Raw genomic sequence first — 25266 nt, 5'->3', positions numbered from 1 at the left:
CCTGAATTTTCAATGTCTTACAACAACAAACATTTATTTCTTCCTCATATGTATCATTTATTCACCTCTTGCTTGTTTGTATAATTTGATTCTGTCATTCAGCATAAAATTTCAGTCTATCCAAGACCCTTCTTGCAGTAGAGAAGACAGGGTTATACGAAACAAACAAAAGATTTGAAAGCTTCCATTTAAACTTGAAACGTGCCTTTCTACTCACACCAAATTGGCCCAGGAACTCAAAAAGCCAAGCTTGCATAAAATGGGCAAGGAAGTGCAATCTTCTCAAGTGAAAGGAAGGGTTGCCTAAGTCAAGTGGCCAAGACTGATATCAAAGGGCAGACATGTATGATCTCACAGAAGGGTGATAAATGATTGTAAATAATATTAGTATATATGATAACTGCAGCTTTTCTCAGAAATGATTTTTCCCTCCTTTGTTCACACTAAATAAAACTACTGATTATTAGATAAAATAGGGAATATCACTACAGAACATGCAGACAAGAAAAGGATAGAAATGAACTATTACAAAAACTCTACAAAATAATACTTAAAAACTAAGATGAAATGGACTGATTCCATGAAACAAGTAACCTAAAACAAATCACCAATGTGAAACAGATTATTTGAATAACTACCTTGAATTACAAAGTAAATTTTAAATTTCAAAATCCCCACTAGCCAAGAAAGAAATCTGCAAGCTGAGATGGTGACTGTGAGATCCTAGATAAACTATTCCATAATATGGCTGTTTCAGTATCTATTTGGTGTAGTCTAGTGGCCTGCTGGGGCCGTGAACTGACACCAGCCTTTCCTTTGACAGCACATCCTAGGTTAACAGCCCAGAGTCACAGGGATATGACTCCTTGGACTGCCCTCGTGACAACCACACTTCCCCATCACCCCCGGCCTTCCCCTGGTTCTTCTTTAAATCTGGCTCCCCTTCCCCCACTGAAGCTTAGTAATTCCTATTCTTTCTGGTTTGAATTCACCAATTCCATTTAAACAGCCTATCCATGGACCCTAAAGAAGGTTTACGCCCCAGGTCTGGCCCCATGCTCTCTGCCTAGACCCTACCTGGACTTCTTACATGTTCCCTCCAGCTATACCTTGTAGCTCCTCCAGAATCTGTGAGTAATAAACGTCTCCATTTCACTTTCTCTTGCAGTCTTTCGTGGAGTTGTTGCCTAACTTTCAACACTCAGGGGCTCAACTTTACAAAAGGTAATTTAACAAAGTCACAACGATGGCATTCAACAATTCTATCAAATTTATAAAGAATTACCAGTAATTCCATACGATTTCTTTTTTAATTTTTAAACTTTTATTGGAGTATAGTTGATTTACAATGTTGTTTCAGGTGTACAGCAAAGTGAATCAGTTATACATATATCCACTCTTTTTTTTTGTTTTTTCAGATTCTTTTCCCATATAGGCCATCAGAGTATAAAGTAGAGTTCCCTGTGCTATATACAGCAGGCTATAAAATTTCTTTTTAAGACAAGAAAAGGAGGGAGTACTTGTCAACTCAATTTATAAGGCCAGTATTACTAGGATAAAAAACTAGACAAAGTTAATAAAAAAAAAAAGAGAAAGTAAACAAAATGACCAGTTAAATCCCACATGAAGATTCCAAAATACATCATAAAATATTACAGAAATGAATCATAGAAAGAATTCATATTAAAGATAATATAAGTCAGGGAATTCCTTGGCAGTCCAGTGGTTAGGACTCGTCACTTTTGCTGCCGGGGCCCAGGTTCAATCCCTGGTTGGGGAACTAATATCCCGCAAGCCACATGGTACAGCTTAAATAAATAAATAAATAAATAAATAATAATAATAATCAAGATCACTTATCAAAGAAAAATACATTATTCTTGGTTGGGAACAAATTCTATGTGGAGGATACTGGGTGTCAGTTGACATACCAAAAGTAGCACAAATGTTATTTTCTCTGCAAGATCTTCTGGTTCTGAATGTGAACATATCAATAGGAAAGGGCAGCACAGCTTCCAGACACTTGGGAATGGAGATTCTCTCCTTGTCACAAACTATAATTGGAATTCTGCAGTCTATCTCATTCATCCTTGTAATTTCTTTCACTTCACTGCATGTTTGTTCAACTCCACACACTTGATTTTCAAGCACCTGACCATAGCCACCTCCCACAAGAGAGATTTCATGTCACCATTTTGCCACTCCAGTTTTTTCACTGAACTAAAGCCCTAAAGTACCAGTTTTTCTTCATATTTATAATGCACCTACTTTGTACCTGTCATTGCCTTATGGGCATTATCATGTCACAGAAGTCCCAAAACAACCCACTAATTTACATATCCCATGCTATAAAAACAGGAGAAATATATGCGACAGAAAAAATTATCGCTAAGGAAACAATTCAAAACATTTTTTATTACAGTAGAAAACAATGTAACACATTGTGTACTAGCCTAATTTGAAACTCAAGTTTTAATAGCATTTAGAAAATTGCTCTTTGAGTAAATTGCTTAGTTACATTATCTAATAAACATTTCCAAACATTAATTTTATTAAACTAAGGTAAAAATATCTCTGACAAGTTATCCAAATAGTATTTTACAAGCATTTTCAAGAACCATATTGAACAATGGAATGTATGTGTGCTGCAGGAAAAGAAATGTTAAGAAAGGATTAGCATGAAGAAAAGTGTGGTTTGCCAAGTCAAGAACTCAGGAATTTCAAGAGTAAGCATTCAGTGTTTGTTTTCTTTTCTTTTCGGGTGAAGTAGAGAAGAACAGCTTTATTGCTCTGCCAGGCAAAGAGGCCACAGCGGGCTAATGCCCTCAAAACTGTGTGTCCCAACCTGGAGGGGGTAGTGAGTTTTATAGTAATGGTTCAGAGAGGGCGTGATCAGCGCGTGGACATTCTTTTGATTGGTTGGTGGGGAGGTAAGCGGGAGTCAACATCCTCAACCTTCTCCTTCCCACCAGTCTGGGGTGTACATGCTTGTGGGTAGCACACGGTTCATTTTTCCCACCTGGTGGGGGTTTCTGTATCTGGTCTCTGGACTTCCTGAGCCTCAGGTTCTTTGTGTCTCAGCGCAGAAGGAATTCAGCGAGAGGTAAAGTGACAGGCAAGAAGTAGACTTATTAATATAGGACACTTGTGAGGGATACAAGTGGGTAGGCGAGGGGGCTCTGCCTCAGTGTTTTATTAAAGAGTCTGACTCCATTTTTTCTTTTCTTTTCTTTTTTTTTTGGCTGCACCATGCGGCTTGTGGGATCTTAGTTCTCCGACCAGGGGTTGAACCCAGGCCCACGGCAGTGAGAGCTCGGAGTTCTAACCACCGGACTGCCAGGGAAGTCCCCTGACTCCATTTTTTGATGTTTGACTATTGACACCTCTTAATCCTCAGGAAAACCTCTTCTTATTCAGCCTATCTGGACAGACTGATAAAAAAGCCTAAGGGCTCCTTCCTTTGAGAGAAACTGGACATTCAAACCGTAAGCTTATCCTCCACCAAGCCTCACCCAGTAATTAAAATTTCCTCTAACGTTTACTGCTCTCCCTTCAATTCCCAAGAATGAGTCTAATTTCTCATTAAACATAGATGCAAACACCACCTATTCACATGCAGTGGAAGAGGTGACCAACTTTTCCGACACATCGTTCCTACCACATAATCAGTCCCTAGCAACCTGTCACTCTCCTCTCATGGCAAGTCCAGTCCCTTTATGTCCTTACTGCTCTGTTGATGGTCAGCTAGTAGAGCATTCTGTCCTGTAACCACAGTGACCTATCCATGCACCCTGAACATAACAAGCATGATGAGTCAAGGCAGTTTTATATTATTCTCCGCTCCTCCCTATTGCTGATTCACAACTATTGAATTTGGTAATTCAGGGGCCTTGTTTTTCCAGGGAACATGGATGTGAATGAACCACACCTAATGAAGTTGGCCCCCTTATGTTACTGATTCCTTCCCAGAGACAATCATCAAAGGCCTGTAATGAAGGCATAAGATCAACAGACTTCAAACTTCAGGTTGAAAGGCATAAATAGTAATGTGGCTTTTTCAATAAAATTCAATTAACAATATTTACAGTGAAGATAATTGGCCATTTACACGTTATTCTTCCTGTCATATACATAATTCATAATTTTTAACATACTGTGACTTGTAATGATTCTAAGGTACATAACAATCTCACATTAATCCTGGAGAAGTACTTATGCCTAGTATAGACTCTCTGATATGTAGGCTGATTTAAGAATGGCACAAAAAATTTACCTAATTCATTACATTTGTAAGGATTATCCCTCATATGAGTTCTGTGGTGAAACCTCAGGACGCATCGTTTCATCAAATTCTTTCCACGTTCAGTAAATCTCTATAGTTTCCGACCTGTATGAATTTTATCATTACACTAAAGGTGTAGATACCTGATGAAAACTTTTACAACATTCATTACATTTGAAACGTTGCTCTCCAAACTAAATCCTCTATGTTTCAGAAATTTCATCTTTAGGTATAAGCCTTAGCACACATATTAGTTCGTGTGGTTCCTCTCAAAGATACATATTGAGAAGTCTGGTGAATTGTGCAGCCAGGATAAAGCCTCTGCTCATACATTTGTAGTGTTTCTCTTCAGTGGACTCTCCACTGTTGCCTAATATTTGAACTCAAGGTAAAGATTTTGCCACACTAGTTGCATTAGTAAGGGATAGTTCCAGTACCTTCCCATCTTGTGATCTTTGTGTAAAATCCTTACCACACACATAATATTTGAGTGGTTTCTCTCCAGGATAAATATTCCAATATCTAGTGACAAGTGAGCACTAACTTGAAACTTTGCCACATTTGGTACATCTGTAATGTTCTCCCCAGTATGGATTATCTGATGATTGGCGGGATGTGAGCCCTGAGTAAAGGTTTTGCCCATTCATAGCATTTGTGAGGTAATCTCCAGAATGAATTCTTTGGTGAATGACTTCCTTGTCTAAGGACTGGTCATACTAAACACACCTACCGGTTTCTCTCCAGAATGATATTTTCAGTGAAGCCTAAGATGTGGACAGCTGCTAAAACCCTTGCTTGAAGTTCGTCATCAATGTGGATTACCTGACAGTAAGATAAGCTTCTAAGTACACTGACGGATTTTTCACACTCATCATATTTGTCAGGCAGCTTTCCAATATGAAACTTCAGTGCACCTTAAGGTATGAATTTTGACTGAAGACTTTGAGAAATTCAATACATTTCTAGAGTTTCTGTCCAGTATAGATTATGTGATGGTGAGGCTTTGCCACACTCATGACATGTGCATAGTTTCTCTCCACTATGAATCTTCCATGAATTTAAAGTGTCAATTTTGTTTTGTTTAAGGATTTTTCAAAATTTTATTTATTTATTTATTTATTTATTTATTTATTTATTTATTTATTTAAGGCTGCATTGGGTCTTCATTGCGGGGGCTACTCTTCGTTGTGGTGCGCAGGCTTCTCTTTGCGGTGGCTCCTCTTGTTGCAGAGCATGGGCTCTAGGCGCACAGACTTCAGTAGTTGTGGCATGCGGGCTCAGTAGTCGTGGCGCACGGGCTTAGTTGCTCCGCAGCATGTGGGATCTTCCCAGACCAGGGATCGAACCCGTGTCTCCTGCATTGGCAGGCGGATTCTCAACCACTGTGCCACCAGGGAAGCCCAAAGTGTCAATTTTGAGTGAAGACCTTCCCACATATATCACGTGAATATGATTCCCCCTTTGTATTTATTACCTGATATGTAGTGAGAGTTGAGATCTAAGTAAAGGTTTTTCAACAGTCTTTACTTTTGTAAGGTTTCGCTTTTGTATGAACACTCTGATGCTTTGCAAGGTATGCTTTTCGACTAAAGCAGCTGCCACACTCATTACACTTGTAAGGTTTCTCTCCAGTATGAATTCTCTGATGAATTACGAGATTTGAATTCCGATTGAACACCTTGCCACACTCACTACATTTGTAAGGTTTCTCTCCAGTATGAACTCTCCGGTGAATTGCAAGGTATGAATTATAACTAAAGACTCTGCCACATATATCACATTTACATAATTTCTGTCCTGTATGGATTATCTGATGTCTCCTGAGGTTTGAGCTGTGATTAAAGATTTTGCCACAGTCTTTACATTGGTAAGGTTTCTCCCCAGTATGAATTCTCCGATGAACTGCAAGGTATGAATTTTGACCAAAGACTTTGCCACATATATCACATTTATATGGTTTATCTCCTGAATGGATGATTTGATGTTGTATGAGGTGTGAGCCAAAATAAAAGGTTTTGCCACACTCATTACATTTGTAGTGTTTCTCTCCAGTATGAATTATCTGATGACTGACAAGGGTTGATCTAATACTAAATACCTTACCACACTCATTACATTTGTAAGGTTTCTCTCCAGTATGAATTCTCTGATGACTTGCAAGGTTTCCTTTTTGACTAAAAGCCTTGCCGCACTCATTACATTTGTAAGGTTTCTCTCCAGTATGAATTCTGCGATGTTTTGCAAGGTATGAATTCTGACTAAAGACCTTGCCACATTCATTACATTTGTATGGTTTCTCTCCAGTATGAATTCTCTGATGAACTGCAAGGTATGAACTTTGACTAAACACTTTTTCACATACATCACATTTATATAAGTTCTCTTTTGTATGGATTATCTGATGTCCAGTGAGGCGCAAGCCATGATTAAGGGTTTTGCCACACTCGTTATATTTGTAAGATTTCTCTTCAGTATGAATTGTTCGATGAATTGCAAGGTCTGAATTTCGACTAAAGACTTTGCAACATACATCACAATTAAATATTTTCTCTTTTGTATGGATCAACTGATGCTGAGTGAGATTTAAGCCCCGATGAAAGGTTTTGCCACACTGATTACATTTGTAAGGGCTTTCCATGCATGCACTCTGGTCTTGTGTCAGTATTGAAGGATGCATAAAATCATTCTCATGTGAATTAGAAATGGTGGTTTGGACAGTAGAAGTTCCTTGAAGTGGTGAAAATGAGGCACTAATGCTGATACTCTTGTCAGCTTGATTAAATTCATCAATTTTCTCTTCATTTTTGAAAATATGCAGTTCATCCTGAAAGCTTAATGCCAGCCTGTTTTCCATAGGCTTGATTCCTGCAATGCTTCTACCATGTCGATCTCTCTTATCAGTCAGCTTTTTGTTATGTTTTATAGGCATTCCTTTGTAATTTCTTTCCTCATCTCTTGGCTGAGACTCAAAGTCATGTATATTTTCCTGGATTTCCCTGAGGTAAAAATGCTTGATTTTATTCCTTTCATGTCTTCCCAATATCAGTGTTTGGAATACTTCTGCTCTATCAGTGTTTGCATTTAGTTGTAATTTCTTGATCACATGTACGTGAGAGATATCTACAAGACATAAAGAACCATAAGTATCCTATTCATCCCAATTCATAAGTAAATAGTTCATGTTAAATACATATTACACCAAAATTAGTACTTACACAAAACAGAGTTATGAAAATTCCCAACCATGATATTAAAACGTTTACAAACACAAAAGGAATGATTCTTTACTAAAGATAAAGTGATCCGAGGTAATTCCACTTAAATTTAGGGCACCCAATTTTCAAACAACCTATGATAAAAACACTCACATTGGAAAAACTTCTGTTAGCTATCAAAGAAAGTGTATTTTTCAACCATGACACCAAAGCACATACCAATTAGCAGTAAACATACTGGTGCCTCGTAACTGAGGAGAAAAGAATATTATACTATACATATATTGTGCATACTTGTTAGATAGAAATGAATGCTAAAAAAACAGACAGTAAATAACTGTAACAGTAAATAATCCAAAACTAACTTATTCAATGAAAAATCTCAAGGAGTGGCGGTTTCCAATTGGGAAACAAATATAGCTTAGAGAAAATGGTGAATATGATAAAACAGTATTTTAAAAAACAAAATGTTCTTCTAAAAATGTGCTGTAAAGCTATGTACCCAGGAAGAAGCATAAAACATTCTGAAAGACCACCTTCTGTATATGACAATTAAATATCAATAAATAAAATATTCTCCAGTTATATTAACAGCCATTAAATAGAACTCCCTACCTGTTCAGTGCCCTAAAATATCCAGTTCATTGGCTCCAAAATATATGTAATGAAGAGAGAGCAATTTGTGAATTTATTTAACTAGGTTCATGCAACAAATTGCAAAAGAAAGGCATACAATATATAAGGCAAAAAAAGGGACATCATAATAAACATGCCAGAATATTAATATATCTTTTTTATACAAAAGCCACTTTTGATTCATTAATATAAAAAATGCACTATTTCTGGGAATTCCCTGGCAGTCCAGTGGTTAGAATTCAGCACTTTCACTGCAACGGGCCCAGGTTCCACTCCTGGTTGAGAAAGTAAGATCCCGCAAGCAGCGTGGTGTGGCCAAACAAACAAACAAACAACCCCCCCCCAAAACCCCCCCACTATTTCAAGCCGTCTAACATTACTAGTTTCTTCTGAAAGGCTTAAGGAAAATTATCAGAATTTTTTAAGTAAGGAAAGTGGAATCACAGGTTTATGTACATGACCCCAATTGACGCAGAAAGTAGTGAGAATCATGATGTGAACCTTGACCAATAGACTGAGACAACATATTCTTAAACATGACCACCCACCCAAGCAGTATAGATTACAAAATACTACAACAAATGTCAGGAGTTGAGAAAGAAAACTTCAAGGGAGATGCAAGAAGTGAGCTGGATAACTGCTAAGGTTATTCAGCCACCCCTCCTGGAAATGGTTTCTGAGCCATGACAGCTACACACAAAATGATTTAGGTTGTGTCATGAGACAGTTGTTCAATATATAAAGAGGCATTATTTTTACAGTGTGAGTGATGTGGAAGGTGGAGGGATGGGTGAAGGAGTGCTGTAGAAATTGGGAAGTTCAGGAGAATAACTTAAATGTGCTAGGAAATAACAATCTTTCCATCCACATCAAGGTACCATGTAAGGAAAGGTCAGGACTGAGAAAGAGCCTGAGTGGAGCACAGAGTTTTTTAACCATGGGAATTATACTATGAGTATGGGAAGAACTGAAAGAGATTTAAACACTGTAGAAAGAAATTAACTTTAAATCTATTACACTGTTTGCTATGCAAGGTATCAAATTCCAACAGCTGTATTTCCATGCACATATTCAATAAAAACATGTATAATATTCAAGGAGATGGTGCAATAATGTTCTTAGCAGAAAGCAGAAGGAAAAACCAGGAGAAGACCACCAGAAGGAGACGGATCAGTCTATTCTGTACACACACATGCAGAACAAAGTAATCAGATCAACACTACTGTAAAGTAGGGAGATCATGATTTCAGAATGAAGATCTCCTGGCTGGGTGAGCAGGGTTTGTATGGGGAAACAAAGATAGCAGAAAGTGTTTGAGAAAGCCTGAGCAATTTCAGGATAGGATCACAATAGTTAAGTAAGCAAAGAAAGAAACAAATGTTACTAACTAAAATATCGATTACATAACATAATTTGGTATATAAAATGTTTCTGTTAACACTCCTTGTTATTAAACATGACAGTGTTCTTTTAGCTGGCCTCTCTAAATACTGAAAATCGTATCATTAAATTTCTTAACACAAACTCTGCAAAGAAAAACAAAACCGTGAGGAGTGATGTCAGCAGAACAGTAAACCACAGGCACTCATTAGAGCCATGAGGAAGCCAAGTTAAAAACAATAAACAAAAAAGAATTTGGGAAAACTCTACAAACCAGTAAAAAAAAGTGGCAGCACCCAGGCAATTGCCTATCCTGAAAACACTAAACCGAAAAATGCAGGAAAGTTCATGACAATTTCCTGGCCTGCGACTCCCCACCTCCTTCTTACGTTGCATTGAGATTGAGCTGGAAGGAGCCTCCCAATTACCAGAGGTGTCCTCATGGGGAAACGCTAAAAACATGACAAAAACACTCAGTAAACTAGAAATAGGAAAAGATGACCTCAACATAGTAAAGGACATGTATTAAAAGCCCACAGCTAACATCATACTCAATGGGGAATGACTTAAAGCTTTTCCTCTAAGATCAAGAAAAAGACAAGGACACTTGCACTCAGTATTTCTAAAAAAAAATTACTGGAATTCCTAGCAAGTACACGTAGGTAGCAGAAAAAGACATAAAAACAACAATTCCAATAGCAAAAAGAAGCAAAACTATCTCTTTTGACAAATGAAATGATCTGATAAGTAAAAAACCCTGGGGAATTCCCTGGTGGTCCAGTGGTTAGGACTCCATGCTTCCTCTGCTGGGGGCCTGGGTTCGATCCCTGGTATGGGAACTAAGATCCCACAAGCCGTGCAACGCGGCAAAAAAATAAAAAATAAAAATAAATAAATAAAAATCTGTGAAGATTCTTAAAAAAAAATTGATAGAAATAATGAACTCAGAAAGATGACAATATATAAAATTGACAAACAAAAATCAATACTGTTTCTATACATTGACAATAAAAAATCAAGAAGGAAATTCAGAAAACAATTCCATTTACAACACCACCAAAAAAATAAAGTACTTGGCAAAACTTTACAGAAGGGAAAGATATATGCACTATAAACTAAAAACACAGCTGAAAAATATTTGAAAAGACACAAATTAATGCAAAGATATCCCAAGTTCATGGATTAGAAGTAAATATTGTCAGTATGTAAATACTACCCTAAGTGATCAACAGATTCAATGCAATCCCTAATAAAATCCCAATAGTGTGTCTCGAAGAAACAGATAAATCCATCCTAAGATTCAAATGCAATCTCAAAAGACACTCAATAGCAAAACCAAGGTTGAAAAGAATGAAGTTGGAGGTTTCACAATTATTTCAAAATTCTTAGAAACCTAAACTAACCAAAGCAGTATGGTACTAGCATAAAGACAGAGAGAGACCAGTGGCATACAACAGAGACACGAGAAATAAACTCTTGTGTACGTGGTCAAATGATGTTCCACAGGAATATCAGAACCACTCATTGGGGGAAGGGCAGTCCATTAAACAAAACAAAACGAATTATGGTTCAGATTGAAGGTATCACTCCACTTCATAAGTTCTCTGATTTAGATGTTTCAAAATTAGCTGTTGATGTAGAAAGAACAATAGCACACAGGTGACCCCAAAATGGTTCCAACAACAGTTTACACAACAGCCTCACAAATAGGAGGATGTGAACTTGGGCAATGTTATCCTGAGGAGAAATTCCTCTTCACCATTTACTGAGGGTGAAAGGGGATGGTCATAGTACATGTGAACACCACTATCACAGTGCCCTTGAGACAGGCTTTTGTGACATTGCTCAAAACCAGAAAAAAACCTGGAAAGATTTATCAGCCAGGCTCTGGTGATACTTTCTATTTCATATCATAGAATATGCAGACCACTTCACTATAGCTTTAAGTGGTGATTTTCTATATAGCAGGAAAATATTACAATATATGAGGGATACTATTCTCATTCAAAATTATCTGTCACACAGTAAACCCACTCTATAGAAAGTCCACCAGAAGTTGTTGATTAATGAAGGGTGGATTATCACACCAAAGATTCTGGATAAAATTTCAGAGCCTAGTTCTATGTATTTCATAAACAAGTTTCAGAGGCAAAATCACACAAACTTAGGAGAGTATGAAATCAGGAAGAGAATACATTCCCAGACTAGATAGAGCAGTACAGGAGTGAAAAAAATATATGAGATATGTGCGTCAGACATCATAGAACCTTCAGATGGAACCATGTGCTCTAGCCACAGATGCCAAACTAAGAGCCTGAAAGACACATATATGCTCCTCAGCAGGACTGGGGATCAAAGAGGTGATCTCCCTGTCCACTGTCCTTAGTTTTCCTAAGTAATAATTACAGAAGATAGAATGCACCTCCCTGTTACACACAAGCCTGAAGAATGTGGCCAAAGCAGAACAGAAGAAATGCAGGAGGGATCTAAACAGGCAGACGGGGCTTGAGACAGCTCCATGCAGGTTATGAGGTGCCGCATGGAATCAAAGAGCAGCCAGTGTCTCCCATCTTCTGATGAGGTCTCCTAAAAACATCCAATGGGGATGGAACCAGGAAAGGTTCCGGGATTGGAGTCTGGAGGCATCAGCTCTTATCTATGTGGACTGAGAACTGAGCATCCAATGGAATGAAGTCGAGAAGGAGAGATGAGGGGGCAAGAGGCCCCTTTGAAAAAGTCCACCTCATGCTCTGCTAAGTCAAGCAACAGGAGCTCACAGAAGCCAGATGGCAGAGTGCTGTAGATCGTGATAAAGACCTTGCCTCAGTCTCTGTAGGAGCTGCAGCACCACTGGAGGGTGAAAGAACACATTTCACATGCGGAAGGAAAGAGGGAAAAGTTACGGAGAAGAAAAATTTCCTCTGAGAGTTCAAATAACAAGTAAATTTTTGTATTCCCACAGAACTCTCTGATGAGGGGAAGGTCTCCAAACACTATTAATAACTAGGCTTCCCCTCGGCCCTTCTGAGATCTGACCTGTGTTCACACTTTGATACATCCCCAGAGGTATTCAGATCACTCTTCACAGCCCAGGGCTCTCTCTCCTGTTACAAAGTGGGTAAAATATTCAGATAAGAAACAGAAATTCTTCCACATAAGAGGAAGGAAACATGATTTGCTGTGGCTTTTCCAGAATCCTGGTCTCTTGCTCAACTGAGAATTGAGGTGACTACAGATGGAAACAGAAAAATATTTCGAAAAACTGACCTGCTCTTTACCTCCTGAATACACAGGGAACAGTATAATGTGCAGAAACGTAGCTCTTTTCCTAAAACTTCTAAATCAAATGCACAGGGGTAGGAAACAGGAAAATGGGTATATTAAAAGTTTCCCATTGAGCTTTATATATATGTAAGCTCTGGAACAACTCCTGATGTATCATGAAGTGGGCAGGTCATCACAGGAAAAGGTAGATTTAAACTCCTGATGCTGCATCCTGAAGCTTTCCATTTCTGAATCAACAAGGATTTCAGATCAGTCAAGCAAAACAGGGGCTCCCAGGAGGCACACAATGGAAAATGCAAAGATACTTAAGAGCAGATCCCAATTTCTGGAAGGAAGTTATCCTCACCCAGGGAGACCAGGTTCCTGTAGGTCTCCAACATCACGTCCCTGTACAAGGCCCTCTGAGCAGGGTCCAGGCATTCCCACTCCTCCTGAGAGAATGTGATGGCCACATCCTTGAAGGTCAACTGTGCCTGAAATGAAAACACATTTCACCAAGGGGCCATGAGGAGAATTCTTATTTTCACACAAAATGAGAAGAGGTGAAAAGATCAAGTTGAAGTATGTATTCTGACAGATCCATATAAAGATATCTGGGGAAATTATGGGTCTCTAATTTTAATTTCTTATGCTTTTTCATAGAGATTATGATAACCTGTAATCAATGTGTATTTTTCATTTTTGTGGACAATACATGAAATACATATAAATAAAATTCAACAGTGAGTTCTCTATCCAGAAGTGTTAGATTATGTCTTACACACCGAGTGCTATTCAAAATCTAGATGAACTACACTATGAGTGGTGGCTTTAGAGATGACAAAGTCCACAGTGCTTTAAAAGAAAAATCAAAATCTTAAATTACAATGACGATAATAACAGCAATGACTAAAGGTGTTTGAATACTTCACAGATGCTAAGCATTACTCTAAATGCTTTACAGATATGAACTTTTTAGTCAACATTGTAGCTCAGTAGAGAAAGATCTGTTCCCATCCTGCAGAGGAGAAAACTGTCAGAGACATTTGGAGAAACTCAACTTAGTTCAAGCTAAGAAATGATACAGCAAGCAGCTGAATTAAGGTGGGTGCGGTCTTGAACTGAAGATAAAGAAGCAAAAACTGAAGTAACATAAGAGCATTGGAAGCACATTGCCAGAGAATTCTCCCAGAAAACTTGAAAGAAGTTGAACAACATGAAAGGCAGTAAAAGGTCATTATAGATGTAGGCGCATGCGCACACACACACATACAACATGTTAGTAATCTTTTTCTTCTTTAATTTATTTATTTATTTATTTATTTTTGGCTGTGTTGGGTCTTCGTTTCTGTGCGAGGGCTTTCTCTAGTTGTGGCAAGCGGGGGCCACTCTTCATCGCGGTGCACGGGCCACTCACTATCGCGGCCTGTCTTGTTGCAGAGCACAGGCTCCAGACGCACAGGCTCAGTAGTTGTGGCTCACGGGCCTAGTTGCTCTGCGGCATGTGGGATCTTCCCAGACCAGGGCTCGAACCCATGTCCCCTGCATTAGCAGGCAGATTCTCAACCACTGCGCCACCAGGGAAGCCCCATGTTAGTAATCTTACTAGTATTTGAACCATTAACAGGATAGTGTAGGAAAAATTCAAGGCCATGTAATATATTTTTGATGTAATTTCAACTGCAATGCAGTACATAGTTATAAAATTATGATGTCTTTTATCAAAACCATGGACTTGCACATCCATGATCTCATGGACACACATGTAAATGCACAAATAACTGAAACAAGAGAAGTTGTCTCTGGATATATTATTGCATGATTTTTTTTTCATCATCATTTTTATTTATGTGAATTTCAGCAACTTTGGAACAATGAAAAAGTATCAACTGTACTAAATGGTACTAACATGAAAAAAATAGGATCTTTTAACTGCAATGTCTGTTGAATACCCATACATAAATACAATTTAAACCACAAAATTGACATAGGTAGGTATTAACAAATGCAAAGCAGAGTTTATTTCTGTATTCCACACATAAAACACTGACTCAAAATTAGAAAAGTTATTACCATTATACACTAATTTAAGAGATTAAGAAAAAAATTATCACAATAGTAAAGTTAAAAACTACTTGGAAAAAAACAAACAAACAAAAAAAAACAAACAAAAAAACTACTTGGAGGATTAAATATCATGACTAAAAAGAATATGGAAAAAAGCATATTGTAATTAAGGAAGAATATTTCACCAAACATCATGATTAGAAGGAAACTTGACGCATTCCCTCTGGAGTTACAGTGGAGTGAAGGGGGCTGGCCAGGGCGCCTGCCTTTCACCACTGTACAGAGTGCCTGAGCAGGGACCACTAGAGGAAGTAACAGGAGGAAAACAGAGGGCAAGAGACACACAGAGAGTGTGTCAGAGAGCTGGAACTGCAAACATTCACAAATCTAAGGACATAGAAATCTAAGAACAGAGAAAGGATGTGAAAAGACAGTCCAACCTAAAGACAGCAGGGGTGACTATATTACATCAGAAAAAATAAAGACAAAAACTGACACAAGAGACAAAGGATATTATATAATAAAACAGTCAATTCACCAGGAAGATATAACAATTATAAATATATATACATCTAACATTAGAGCTTGACCAAATATAAAGCAAACAACAGAGATAGACAACAGCAAAATGTCAGTATGAGACTTCAATACTCTAGTTTTATCTACACATGGAAACAACTTATAAGGAAAGAGAACTTGAACTACACTAAATAACAATTGTACCTAAAAGACATGTACAGAACACTCCACCCAACACCAAAAAACATCCTTCTCAAGCAAACATGAAACATTCTCCATGACAGACCACAAAACATCTTAGGCCACAAAACAAATCTTAACAAATTTAAGGAGACTGAGATCTAAAAAGTATCTTCTCTAACCACAATGAAATGAAACTTGAAATAATGAACAGAGGGAAAACAGGAAAACCCCCAAAATGTACAAATTAAACAGCTGATTCTTAAAGAAGCGATGGCCCGGGCTTCCCTGGTGGCTCGGTGGTTAAGAATCCGCCTGCCAATACAGGGGACACAGGTTCGAGCCCTGGTCCGGGAAGATCCCACATGCCGCGGAGCAACTAAGCCCGTGCACCACAACTACAGAGCCCCAGCACCACAACTACTGAAGCCCACGTGTCTAGAGCCCGTGCTCCACAACAAGAGAAGTCACCGCAATGAGAAGCCCGCGCACCACAACAAAGAGTAGCCCCTGCTCACCACAACTATGGAAAGCCCACATGCAGCAATGAAGACCCAACACAGCCAAAAGTAAAATAAATAAATTTATTTTTTAAAAAAAGAAGCAATGGGTCAAAGAAGAAATCACAAGGAAATTGTAAAAATATCTGAAAGAAAATAAAAACACAATATACCAAAATTTATAGCAGGCAGTCAAAACCATAGTAAAAGGGAAGTCTGCAATGCTAAATGCTTACAACAAAAAAGGGGAAAGATGCAAACCCTGTACTGCTGTTCAAGAATGTACTGAGAGTCCTAGCCAGAGCCATTAGACAAGAAAAAGAAATCAAAGTTACACAAATTGAAAAAGAAGTAAAATTACCTTTTTCTCTAGGTGACATGGTTTTACATGTGCAAACCAAAAAGGCTCCATGAGAAAACTACCACCTCAAAAAACAACTTCAAGGACTTCCTGGTTGGTCCAGTGGTAAAGAATCCACCTTCCAAGGCAGGGGACTTGGGTTCAATCCCTGGTCAGGGAACTAAGATCCCATATGCCACAGGGCAACTAAGCCCGCGCGCCTCAACGAAAGAGCCCGTGTGCCGCCAACTACAGAGCCCACGCACTCTGGAACCCGTGTGCCACAACTAGAGAGAGAGAAAAAAAAAACCCTGCACGCCACAACTAGAGAGAGAAGCCCATGCACCACAACGAAGAGCATGTGCCTCAACGAAAGACCCTGCACGCCACAACGAAAGATGCCGCACGCATCAATGAAGATCCCAAGTGCCACAACACCTGACACAGCCAAAAAAACAAAACAAAACAAAACAAAACAAAGAAAAAACAACTTTGGAAAAATTGCAGCAGGGAATTCTGCAGCAGTCCAGTGGTTAAGACTCTGTGCTTTCACTGCCATGGCCCTGGGTTCAAAACCTGGTGGGGGAACTAAGATCCCACAAACCACAAGGCATGGCCAAAAAAAGAGAAAGGAAAAAAAAAATCAGCACACAAAACTCAGTTGCCTTGCTATACACAATGAACAAATTCAAAAGAAAGTTAGAAAACAATACTATTTACTATAGCATCAAGAGACAGACTAGGAAAAAATTACCCAAGGAGGTGAAAGACTTGCACACTGAAAACTGCTAAATGTTGCTAAAAGAAATCCAAGGATATATAAATAAATAAAAAGACACCCTGTATTCATGAATTGGAAGAATTAATATTCTTAAAATGACTTTATTACTGAAAGTGTTCTACAGATTCAATGGAATCCCTGTCAAAATTTCAAAGGCAATTTTTGCAGTTAAAAAAAAAAAAAATCATACTAAAATTCGTAGGGAATCTCAAGGGACCCCAAACAGCCAAAATACTCTTGAAAAAGAAGATGGACATCATTTTCAGATTTCAAAACATATTACAAAGTAATCAAGATGATGTGGTACTGGTATAAGCACAGATACATAACCCAGTGGAAGAGATTAGAATACCAGAAATAATCCAGTGAATATATACAAAATGTACAGACAAGGGTGCAAAGACTACACAAAGGAGAAAGGACAGTCTCAATAACAAATGATGCTGAGCAACTATATACATACCAGCAAAAGACTGAAGATGGAACCTTACTTGCATCAAAGGTAAAAACTTCTGTATCACAGGATACAATCCACAGAGTGAAAAGACAACCTCTGAGGAATGGAGGTGATGAAAGTGATTTAAAGAATTTCCCACTGTCAGAGATTTAGGTTGATTTCATAGTTCAAAGTCAAGAATGGAATAAAACATTCCCTGGTGATCCAATGGTTAGTGCTTGGCGCGTTCACTGCAGTGGGCCGGGGTTCAATCCCTGGTCGGGGAACCAAGTTCCCACAAGCCTTTGTGGGGCGTGGCAATAAAAAAAAAAAAAAGTTAAAAAGACAGAACAAATTACCTCTTATTGGTCTGTTTTCCAGATTTTACCAGATACTGTGCACATTAATGTCCAGCTTCTTTATCCTGCTTGACAGACAGCAGACAGTGCATCCTGATGGGGCCCTAAGCAATCCCTGCTGCCCAGTAGCACTGACACCACGTCTCCAGTCCATGGGTGTGAAGCCCAGCCCAGGACTACACCCAGCGGAGCCTCTTCACAAATTCCAGGTCACTGGGTCATGGGGAGACGGGATCTAAGTGGAGATGACAGGCCCTGAGGCAAGGACCCGGGTGACTGTGACGGTACAGGTGTCAGGCAGGATACTTCAGAGTCAGACAAGATCAGCGAGTCCAAAGAAGGGCATTTCAGGAAGGACAGACAGAAGAAACAACTGAGAATATGACTTTACCTGAGAAAGAGCCATTTCTGACTCCTGTTCTTTCCTCTCCCTCCTTTTCAGGGCTTCTTTCTCATACAAGAGTCTTTAGAGGTCGATCCTGAAAGTGGAAAACATGCTGTTCAATGCTTGGAATCAACACACCCCCTTCCTGAGTCACCACCACGCACACAGGGAAGACCTCAGCATGTGCAACAGACAGTCCCCTGATGCCCACTGTCCCAGGAGGGGCTCAGGACAGTAAACTCCCACACAGAGACCAACACAGGAGTTTCCCACCCTTTCCTTCAGATCAGGCTCCCCTCCTGGTGAGGCCCCCACGTACACAGCAGCAGTGGGCACCTCAGCTGGACCCGACGACCCCCTGCAGGTCACAGACCAGCCCTGGTCCATCCCCACGCGGAGCAGAGCCCCCTCAGCCTCAGCCCAGATCTCAGCCCTCAGGAACGGGGGGACCCAGAGTCACGATGCTCAGTGAGGGATCCAGATTGGAATATTCTCGGGAACCTTAACTATTGTTAAGGTTGGACCCCCACACTGACAGTATGAAGAGGAATCCCTGGTCAGAGGGTACAAAACATGTCTATACAAAATTCTTCATCGATCTGAGGAAAGGCCTGAGTTGAGCGGCACTCAGAGGAGGCAAGCCCAGCACACCCTCCCACTTGCTTTTCATTTCCCAGGTTTACTGAGGCATAACAGATGTATAACAATGGTGTACATATGAGGCATCCAGTGTGATTATTAGACAGATGTATACACTGTGTAATATTCACAATAGAGTGCTTTACATGTCCATCAACTCACAACGACCATTTTATTTCTGTGTGCTAAGAACAGTCAAGTATTATTCTCTCAGCAAATACCAGGTATAGAGAAACACAGTATGATTAACGATAGTCAGCACGATGAACATTAGATGAACATGTTGCAAATATTTACCTAAATATAATGATTTCATTTCCTTTGGATATCTAGACAGAGGAATCTCTAAATTGTTTTCCGTAACAGCCATACCATTTACATTCCCACCAATGAAGCACAAGCGTTCCCTATTCTGTGTGTGTGTGTGTGTGTGAAAGTAGCGGCTACACCTTCCCAAGAATGTGCCTCTGTACTACTGATCACTGTGGTGCTGCTGGCCCTCTGATTCTTGGAACAATCTCTCCCTACATTAAAGAACTTAATGGCCCCTCTCAGGTTCTGTCCACAGAAACATACCTAGCAAAATCTCCCTAATGAAAACCTTCTGCCATTTGAAGCTTACTACTCATAATTTCCCTTCTGGACTCAAATGAACTTACAAACTTTCATGGGGTCCAACACAGTCTCGATAAAACCCATAATGATCAACTCATCGTGCTAGAAAATACCAGAACACATGCCAAACTCTAATAAATCATGCCAGAGGGAAAAATACATATAAGACACCCAAGGAACCGGTAGATGTAAAATACCATATTTTCATTCACAGTAACCACAGCCCAAACATTGTCATCCTCAAAAACTACATATAAAAGAAAGATGTTTCCAACTATGCACATCCCCCAGTGAGACCCAAACATCCCCCAAGGCAACACTCCAATTCCCCTTTTGTATGTTTCACAGTGCAACTGAAAATTTCTTTATCTGTGACACAAAATACTAAAAAGTAGCAAAGGCAAACAACAAAATGACCTCCATATTAGTCTAAAAACTGCACAATGATTTCTCTCTTTCTTTTTTTTTTTTCTGGAGCAGGAAGGATTTATTACTTGCAGCAAGTAAGGAGAACACCAGAGATCTTTCCCAAAGCAGTGTCCCTGCACAATGATTCTTACCTCCCAGAATACCCAACACAAGTCACTTGCGGAGTGGACGCTGTCGGGCACCCTCTAGCTCCATCGCCTGAGGACAAGGCACCCACCCTCCTGCACCCAAGAATCCCTGTGGGCTCAGCTCAGGCCATACTTCTAACATCGGAGGAAAATGATTTTCTGTGCCTAAAACCACTGCCTTCATTCCTCCTCATGTATGGCCATGAAATACCAGATTAAACCAATGCATGTAAACCTCAGTGTCAGCAGCTATGTCCCAGGGAACCTGAGCTAAGACGCTCTGGCACCTCAAACCATGCAATGCACCCACAACTACCCATAAACCCAATTCCAGGTGCTCCAGCCAGAACTGACACATTACTTGCCAGCAGTTCCACACACCCCTTGAGCCCAAAAGGGACAAATGCATACACCATTCACTGGGCTCATCTTGAAGCCCACACTTGCTGCCATATCCCTCCTGCAGGCTCTCCTCCAATTTTCCCACTGTTCTGCCTCTCCTCCTTGCACTCATGGGCAAACAGGGCTAAAGGACAACAGTACCTCTCAGGAAAGCCATCGCAACAGGAATACACACAAGCTGCCACTGAAAGGACACTGGGCATTCAATATGCAGGTCAACAAAGTTGGCCCTCCTGGGAAAACTTACGAGAAAGTAAGAATGTTACGGAGTCCAGTTACAAAGGACATTTGAATTCAGTGAGGGAGACTCAAAGACAGGCGGTCCCCAGATTTCTTGTCTCCAAGACAGATGGTCCCCAAGTTTCTTCTCTCCTGTTCTCCCAGCTCACAGGTAATTAAAGGATACCCTAACTCTTTGAGGGAAGTCTCCTTCATTCGCCCTTAGGTTCTGGACCTTGGCCCCCAGTTACCACAGTGAAATCACTATCCCTGACTCTGAGCAGTTGAACTGCTGGAAGTCAAAGCACCTGACCAAGGAGGCAACTGGTCCCTGTATGTGCACAGCCTGGAACACCTGGGGGCTACAGCAGAGCAGTGACCCAGCACACTGACCATGGGGACACCTCAGCACGCTACATGAGGACATCAGTTCTGCAGGGCTTTGTTAGCACTCCCTGCATCTTTCTGCTCTTATTTTGAGTAATTAAGCAGCCACGTGGGGTAATAATCAATTAGAGTTGAAATGTCCAGAACAAACGTAGGAACCATCCTCATCACCTACCCTGTTCCCCTGGTCTCCCCTGAGGATTATTCAGCCCAACCCACAGCCCCAGCCACTAAACACACCCCCAGAGGGAGTGCTGCCTCCATCCAGGGAAGAAGAGGAACACTGTGCATCCTTCAATGAACGCAAAAGGAGGAAGACTGCAAATAATCAACGGCGAGGGCCATTTCTGTTGCAGGTGATTGATGCAGAGGCAATAAAATGTGACACAGATAGTCAGGAGGAGATGGGGAGCCCTCTCTGAGCCTAGAGCTGAAGGGAGACAAAGGGCCTGAGCCACGGCAACGTCAAGGCAAAAGGTAAGAACAGGAACTATGATGTCAGACAGAAATCGTTTTGGTGTTTGGGAAACAGACAAAAGGTGAATGTGCCCGGGGCAGAGTGAACCATGAGAAAGGGTCAGCTCCCAGGATGAGGCTGGAGACACCGGCAGGGCCCTGAGGATGACACAGGGCTGAGCAGCCACAGTGAGGAGCTGGGATTTGTCCTGAGGGCAAATAAGAGCCAGTGCAGGTCTGAGTGCCAGAACTGGCATAAACTCTCCTCAGACTTATTTAATGCAGAGAAATATTTCTGACTACGGTCACTTCTACTCCGACCCTGTGGGAAGACAGGGACCCATATACAATTCTAAATAAAACTAGACACTCTCAGGGCTTCCCTGGTGGCGCAGTGGTTGAGAATCTGCCTGCCAATGCAGGGCACACGGGTTCGAGCCCTGGTCTGGGAGGATCCCACATGCCGCGGAGCAACTAAGCCCGTGAGCCACAACTACTGAGCCTGCGCGTCTGGAGCCTGTGCTCCGCAACAAGAGAGGCCGCGATAGTGAGAGGCCGGCGCACCGCGATGAAGAGTGGCCCCCGCTTGCCGCAACTGGAGAAAGCCCTCGCGCGGAAACGAAGACCCAACACAGCCATAAATAAATAAATTAATTAAAAAAAAAAATCATGAAGGTCCAAACCCTTTCTAAAAAAAACAAAAAACAAAAAAAAACTAGACACTCTCTCCAAAAAGAAGACACACACAGACACACACCCAATTTGGCCAATCACTTCAGGGTCAGTGTTACTCTGACTGAGAGTTTCTGGTCTAGTCTCTCATCTCCATGTTACAAGTAGGCGCCCTGAGGCCCAGAAGGGAGACTTTTCTGAGAAAGTCCTGGTTGAGTGAACAGAATCAGGGGTAACTGAATTCTGAAATGAGATCCTGAGGGGTCGGTGGGCAGAGTCTGTCCTTATCGCCTGTCCCATTTAAAACACCATCTTTCAGGTGCCTGATCAAAGGAAACTTCTCTTTCAAGGTCTGATCACACTGACACCAAACAGGTAATTCTTCTTTTCCAGAAAAATCACAGTAAAATCATTTAAAAATAAAAATTGAAAAAGCATAGTTGCTGGTGCATAAAATATTGCAAGCATTCAGCTTAGAAACAAACTTCTTCATCATGAATAGAGGAATAAAAGGGGAAAAAAATATTAGACTAACTGGTTAAACTAGGTTTTGACTGTTAATATAAAAGATCACTGACATATCTACCAAGTACTCATCAAAAGAGTCTAAAATTATTTACTAGTTACCAAAGAACTTTACCAGTATATAAAGATAAAGCAGGGGAAGAACTCAGGTGTCAATTATATCTGAATCAATAAAAAGAAATAATAATAATAAAATAATAATAATAAAAAGAAATAATTTGTTAATTTTTTAAATCTAAAGATCCTGCTGTCAATGTTTTTAAAAAATTGAGGATTTATCATATTTAGAAAAGAATCACATGAGTAGAATACATAAGGCCACCAAACTTATTTCACAAGTTAATAACTATTTGCAGGAAATTAGATATCTAATGCACTAAGATGTATGCAAAGTTAAAAAAAAAGACATAAATGTAAAGAAACCAGAGAGAAAAAAGTAAGTCCATTAAGCAAAATTTTTAATGTTTCTTTAAAGAAGCACCATGTAGTGAGAGTCAGTCGTTTCCTGCCCCGCTCGTCTCTCCCCTGTCCCCTACCCCACGCCAGGAAGTGGAAGAGGGCGACCCACAACTGTCTGAGTCAACTCCCTGCCCCTTGGCTGAAGAGGGATTGCAAAGGGAAGTTTTCTTGTCATACAAACAATTACAAAATGCACAAACCTTACAGTTTTGCAATACAAATCCTCACCTGTATAATTTAAGCAAGCAAAATTTCAGTGTATTAGAGTCTAAAGCCAGAAATCAGTATACCATAACTTAATCGTCCAAATCCAATCAACTGACCCCCAACCTGGACCCAGTTTGCCCCCTACCTGCACTACTATGTGTTTCCATTTTATTGTCTCTTTCTTTTTTAAAAATTTTTATTTATTTATTTATTTTTATTTTTGGCTGTGTTGGGTCTTCGTTTCTGTGCGAGGGCTTTCTCTAGTTGCGGCAAGTGGGGGCCACTCTTCATCGCGGTGCGCGGGCCTCTCACTATAGCGGCCTCTTTTGTTGCGGAACACAGGCTGCAGACGCGCAGGCTCAGTAGTTGTGGCTCACGGGCCTACTTGCTCCGCGGCATGTGGGATCTTCCCAGACCAGGGCTCGAACCCGTGTCCCCTGCATTGGCAGGCAGATTCTCAACCACTGCGCCACCAGGGAAGCCCCTGTCTATTTCTTTCCCTGTTTCTGTCTCCTTCTTTTTTATCTTATCTACTCTCCTGGTGCTCCTGCTGGCCTATGCATACATTTCTGCCTCTTTCTTCCCCCAACTCTACTCCCTCTCTGCCCGGCCCGTTACACCCCTTCTGTCCCTGTTACTCTCCCTTCCTCCCCACTCTCGGGCACCCCAGGTGGCTGTGCTTGCTTCCTGCTCTCTCTCTTCCTCTGCTCTGCTAGCCACAAGTTGTCCTCTGTTTCTCTCCCAGGACCAGGACGCTCTGAAGGCCACGGTTCCACCTTTTATCCTGTCCCAGACTTTCTGTGCAGTGCCTCACCACTGCTGCCCTCCCTACTACCACTGATCCAGGGCAGCTGTCCCTATGTTGCTCTCCAATCCCTGGAGATCCGGCTTTTTCATTTACTTCTCGATTTTATTCACCTGCTATTTTCAAGGCTTACTTAGTCTCTTTCATTTCACTGTCTCTTTGTAAGCTCCTCAGCCGTCCTCTGAGTCTCCATCCGTTCTCCCTCATTCTTTCCACCCTGTCAGCTTTCCTATTTCTCTCTCAGTCGCTCTGTCTCTGCTTCTCCTGGTCCCCCTCGCCCACATATTTACAGAGACGGAGACGGAATAACATGCCGCCTACCGGAAGAGACCATGCTCCAGCGGGGTGGAATTTCAGACGGAACAACACTAGGTGTCACACGCCTGGCCCAGGTCACTCCCCGCCCCCCACGCCGGGTGAGGGGAAGGGCTGACTACGAAGGGGAGGCCGGGGGAGCCGAAGGGCCGGCCTGAGAAGACGCGAGGACAGACGGGCTGGGAGGGAGGGAGGGGGTCTCAGGAGAGGGGCGGGCTCTGCAGAACCCCAGGACCGGGGAGAAGACGCGGCCTCGCCGGGAGCGGGGCGGCCGGCGCTGCCCTCCAGGGGCCGAGAGGGCGAGGCTGGGGGGCGCGAATCCACCTCGCGGAAGAGGACGTTACAGGGGGCGGGAAGGGGCGGAGGCAGTAATGGATTTTAAGCAGGAAAATGTCGCGAATGAAGGTGTCTACCTGGACCGAAGGCAGAAAAGCCAAGGGCACCGGGACCCGCCTCAGAGCGAATTCAAACCCAAAGGAAAACATGCCCGACCTGTAACGGCGACGTCTGGATTTACTGGGAGCGTAGGGCCGGGTGCTGGGGTTTACGGTCCTTGGTGACCCCCACACTCTGAGGATGGAGAAAGGGGGGCCGCGCGGCACAGATTCACACTAGAAAAGAAAACTTACTCTCAGCAGGGTGACCTTCTCTCCGCGCTGTCCGC

At 41.2% G+C, this 25266-nt stretch overlaps 2 protein-coding genes across 2 annotated transcripts in view; one reads left to right on the top strand and one right to left on the bottom strand.

Moving 5' to 3' along the window:
* LOC114235400 (zinc finger protein 665-like) overlaps positions 1–25266 on the top strand; it is a 427904-nt gene that overhangs the window by 340489 nt on the left and 62149 nt on the right. The gene's annotated exons all lie outside the window — the stretch shown is intronic.
* On the bottom strand, positions 1319–25265 carry LOC103013821 (zinc finger protein 160-like). Its single transcript, XM_028165903.2, has 4 exons — positions 25232–25265; positions 18351–18438; positions 13145–13271; positions 1319–7402 (listed from the first exon to the last, which is right to left on the bottom strand). Exons 2-4 carry the CDS (start codon positions 18363–18365, stop codon positions 5796–5798), a joined length of 1749 nt encoding a protein of 582 aa, XP_028021704.2. The 5' UTR covers positions 18366–18438; positions 25232–25265; the 3' UTR covers positions 1319–5795.

Source organism: Balaenoptera acutorostrata, chromosome 19 (assembly GCF_949987535.1).
Source record: "Balaenoptera acutorostrata chromosome 19, mBalAcu1.1, whole genome shotgun sequence".
Classification (NCBI taxonomy): domain Eukaryota; kingdom Metazoa; phylum Chordata; class Mammalia; order Artiodactyla; family Balaenopteridae; genus Balaenoptera; species Balaenoptera acutorostrata.
Note: the sequence above shows the minus strand (reverse complement) of the source record. Positions and strands in the feature narration are given on the sequence as shown.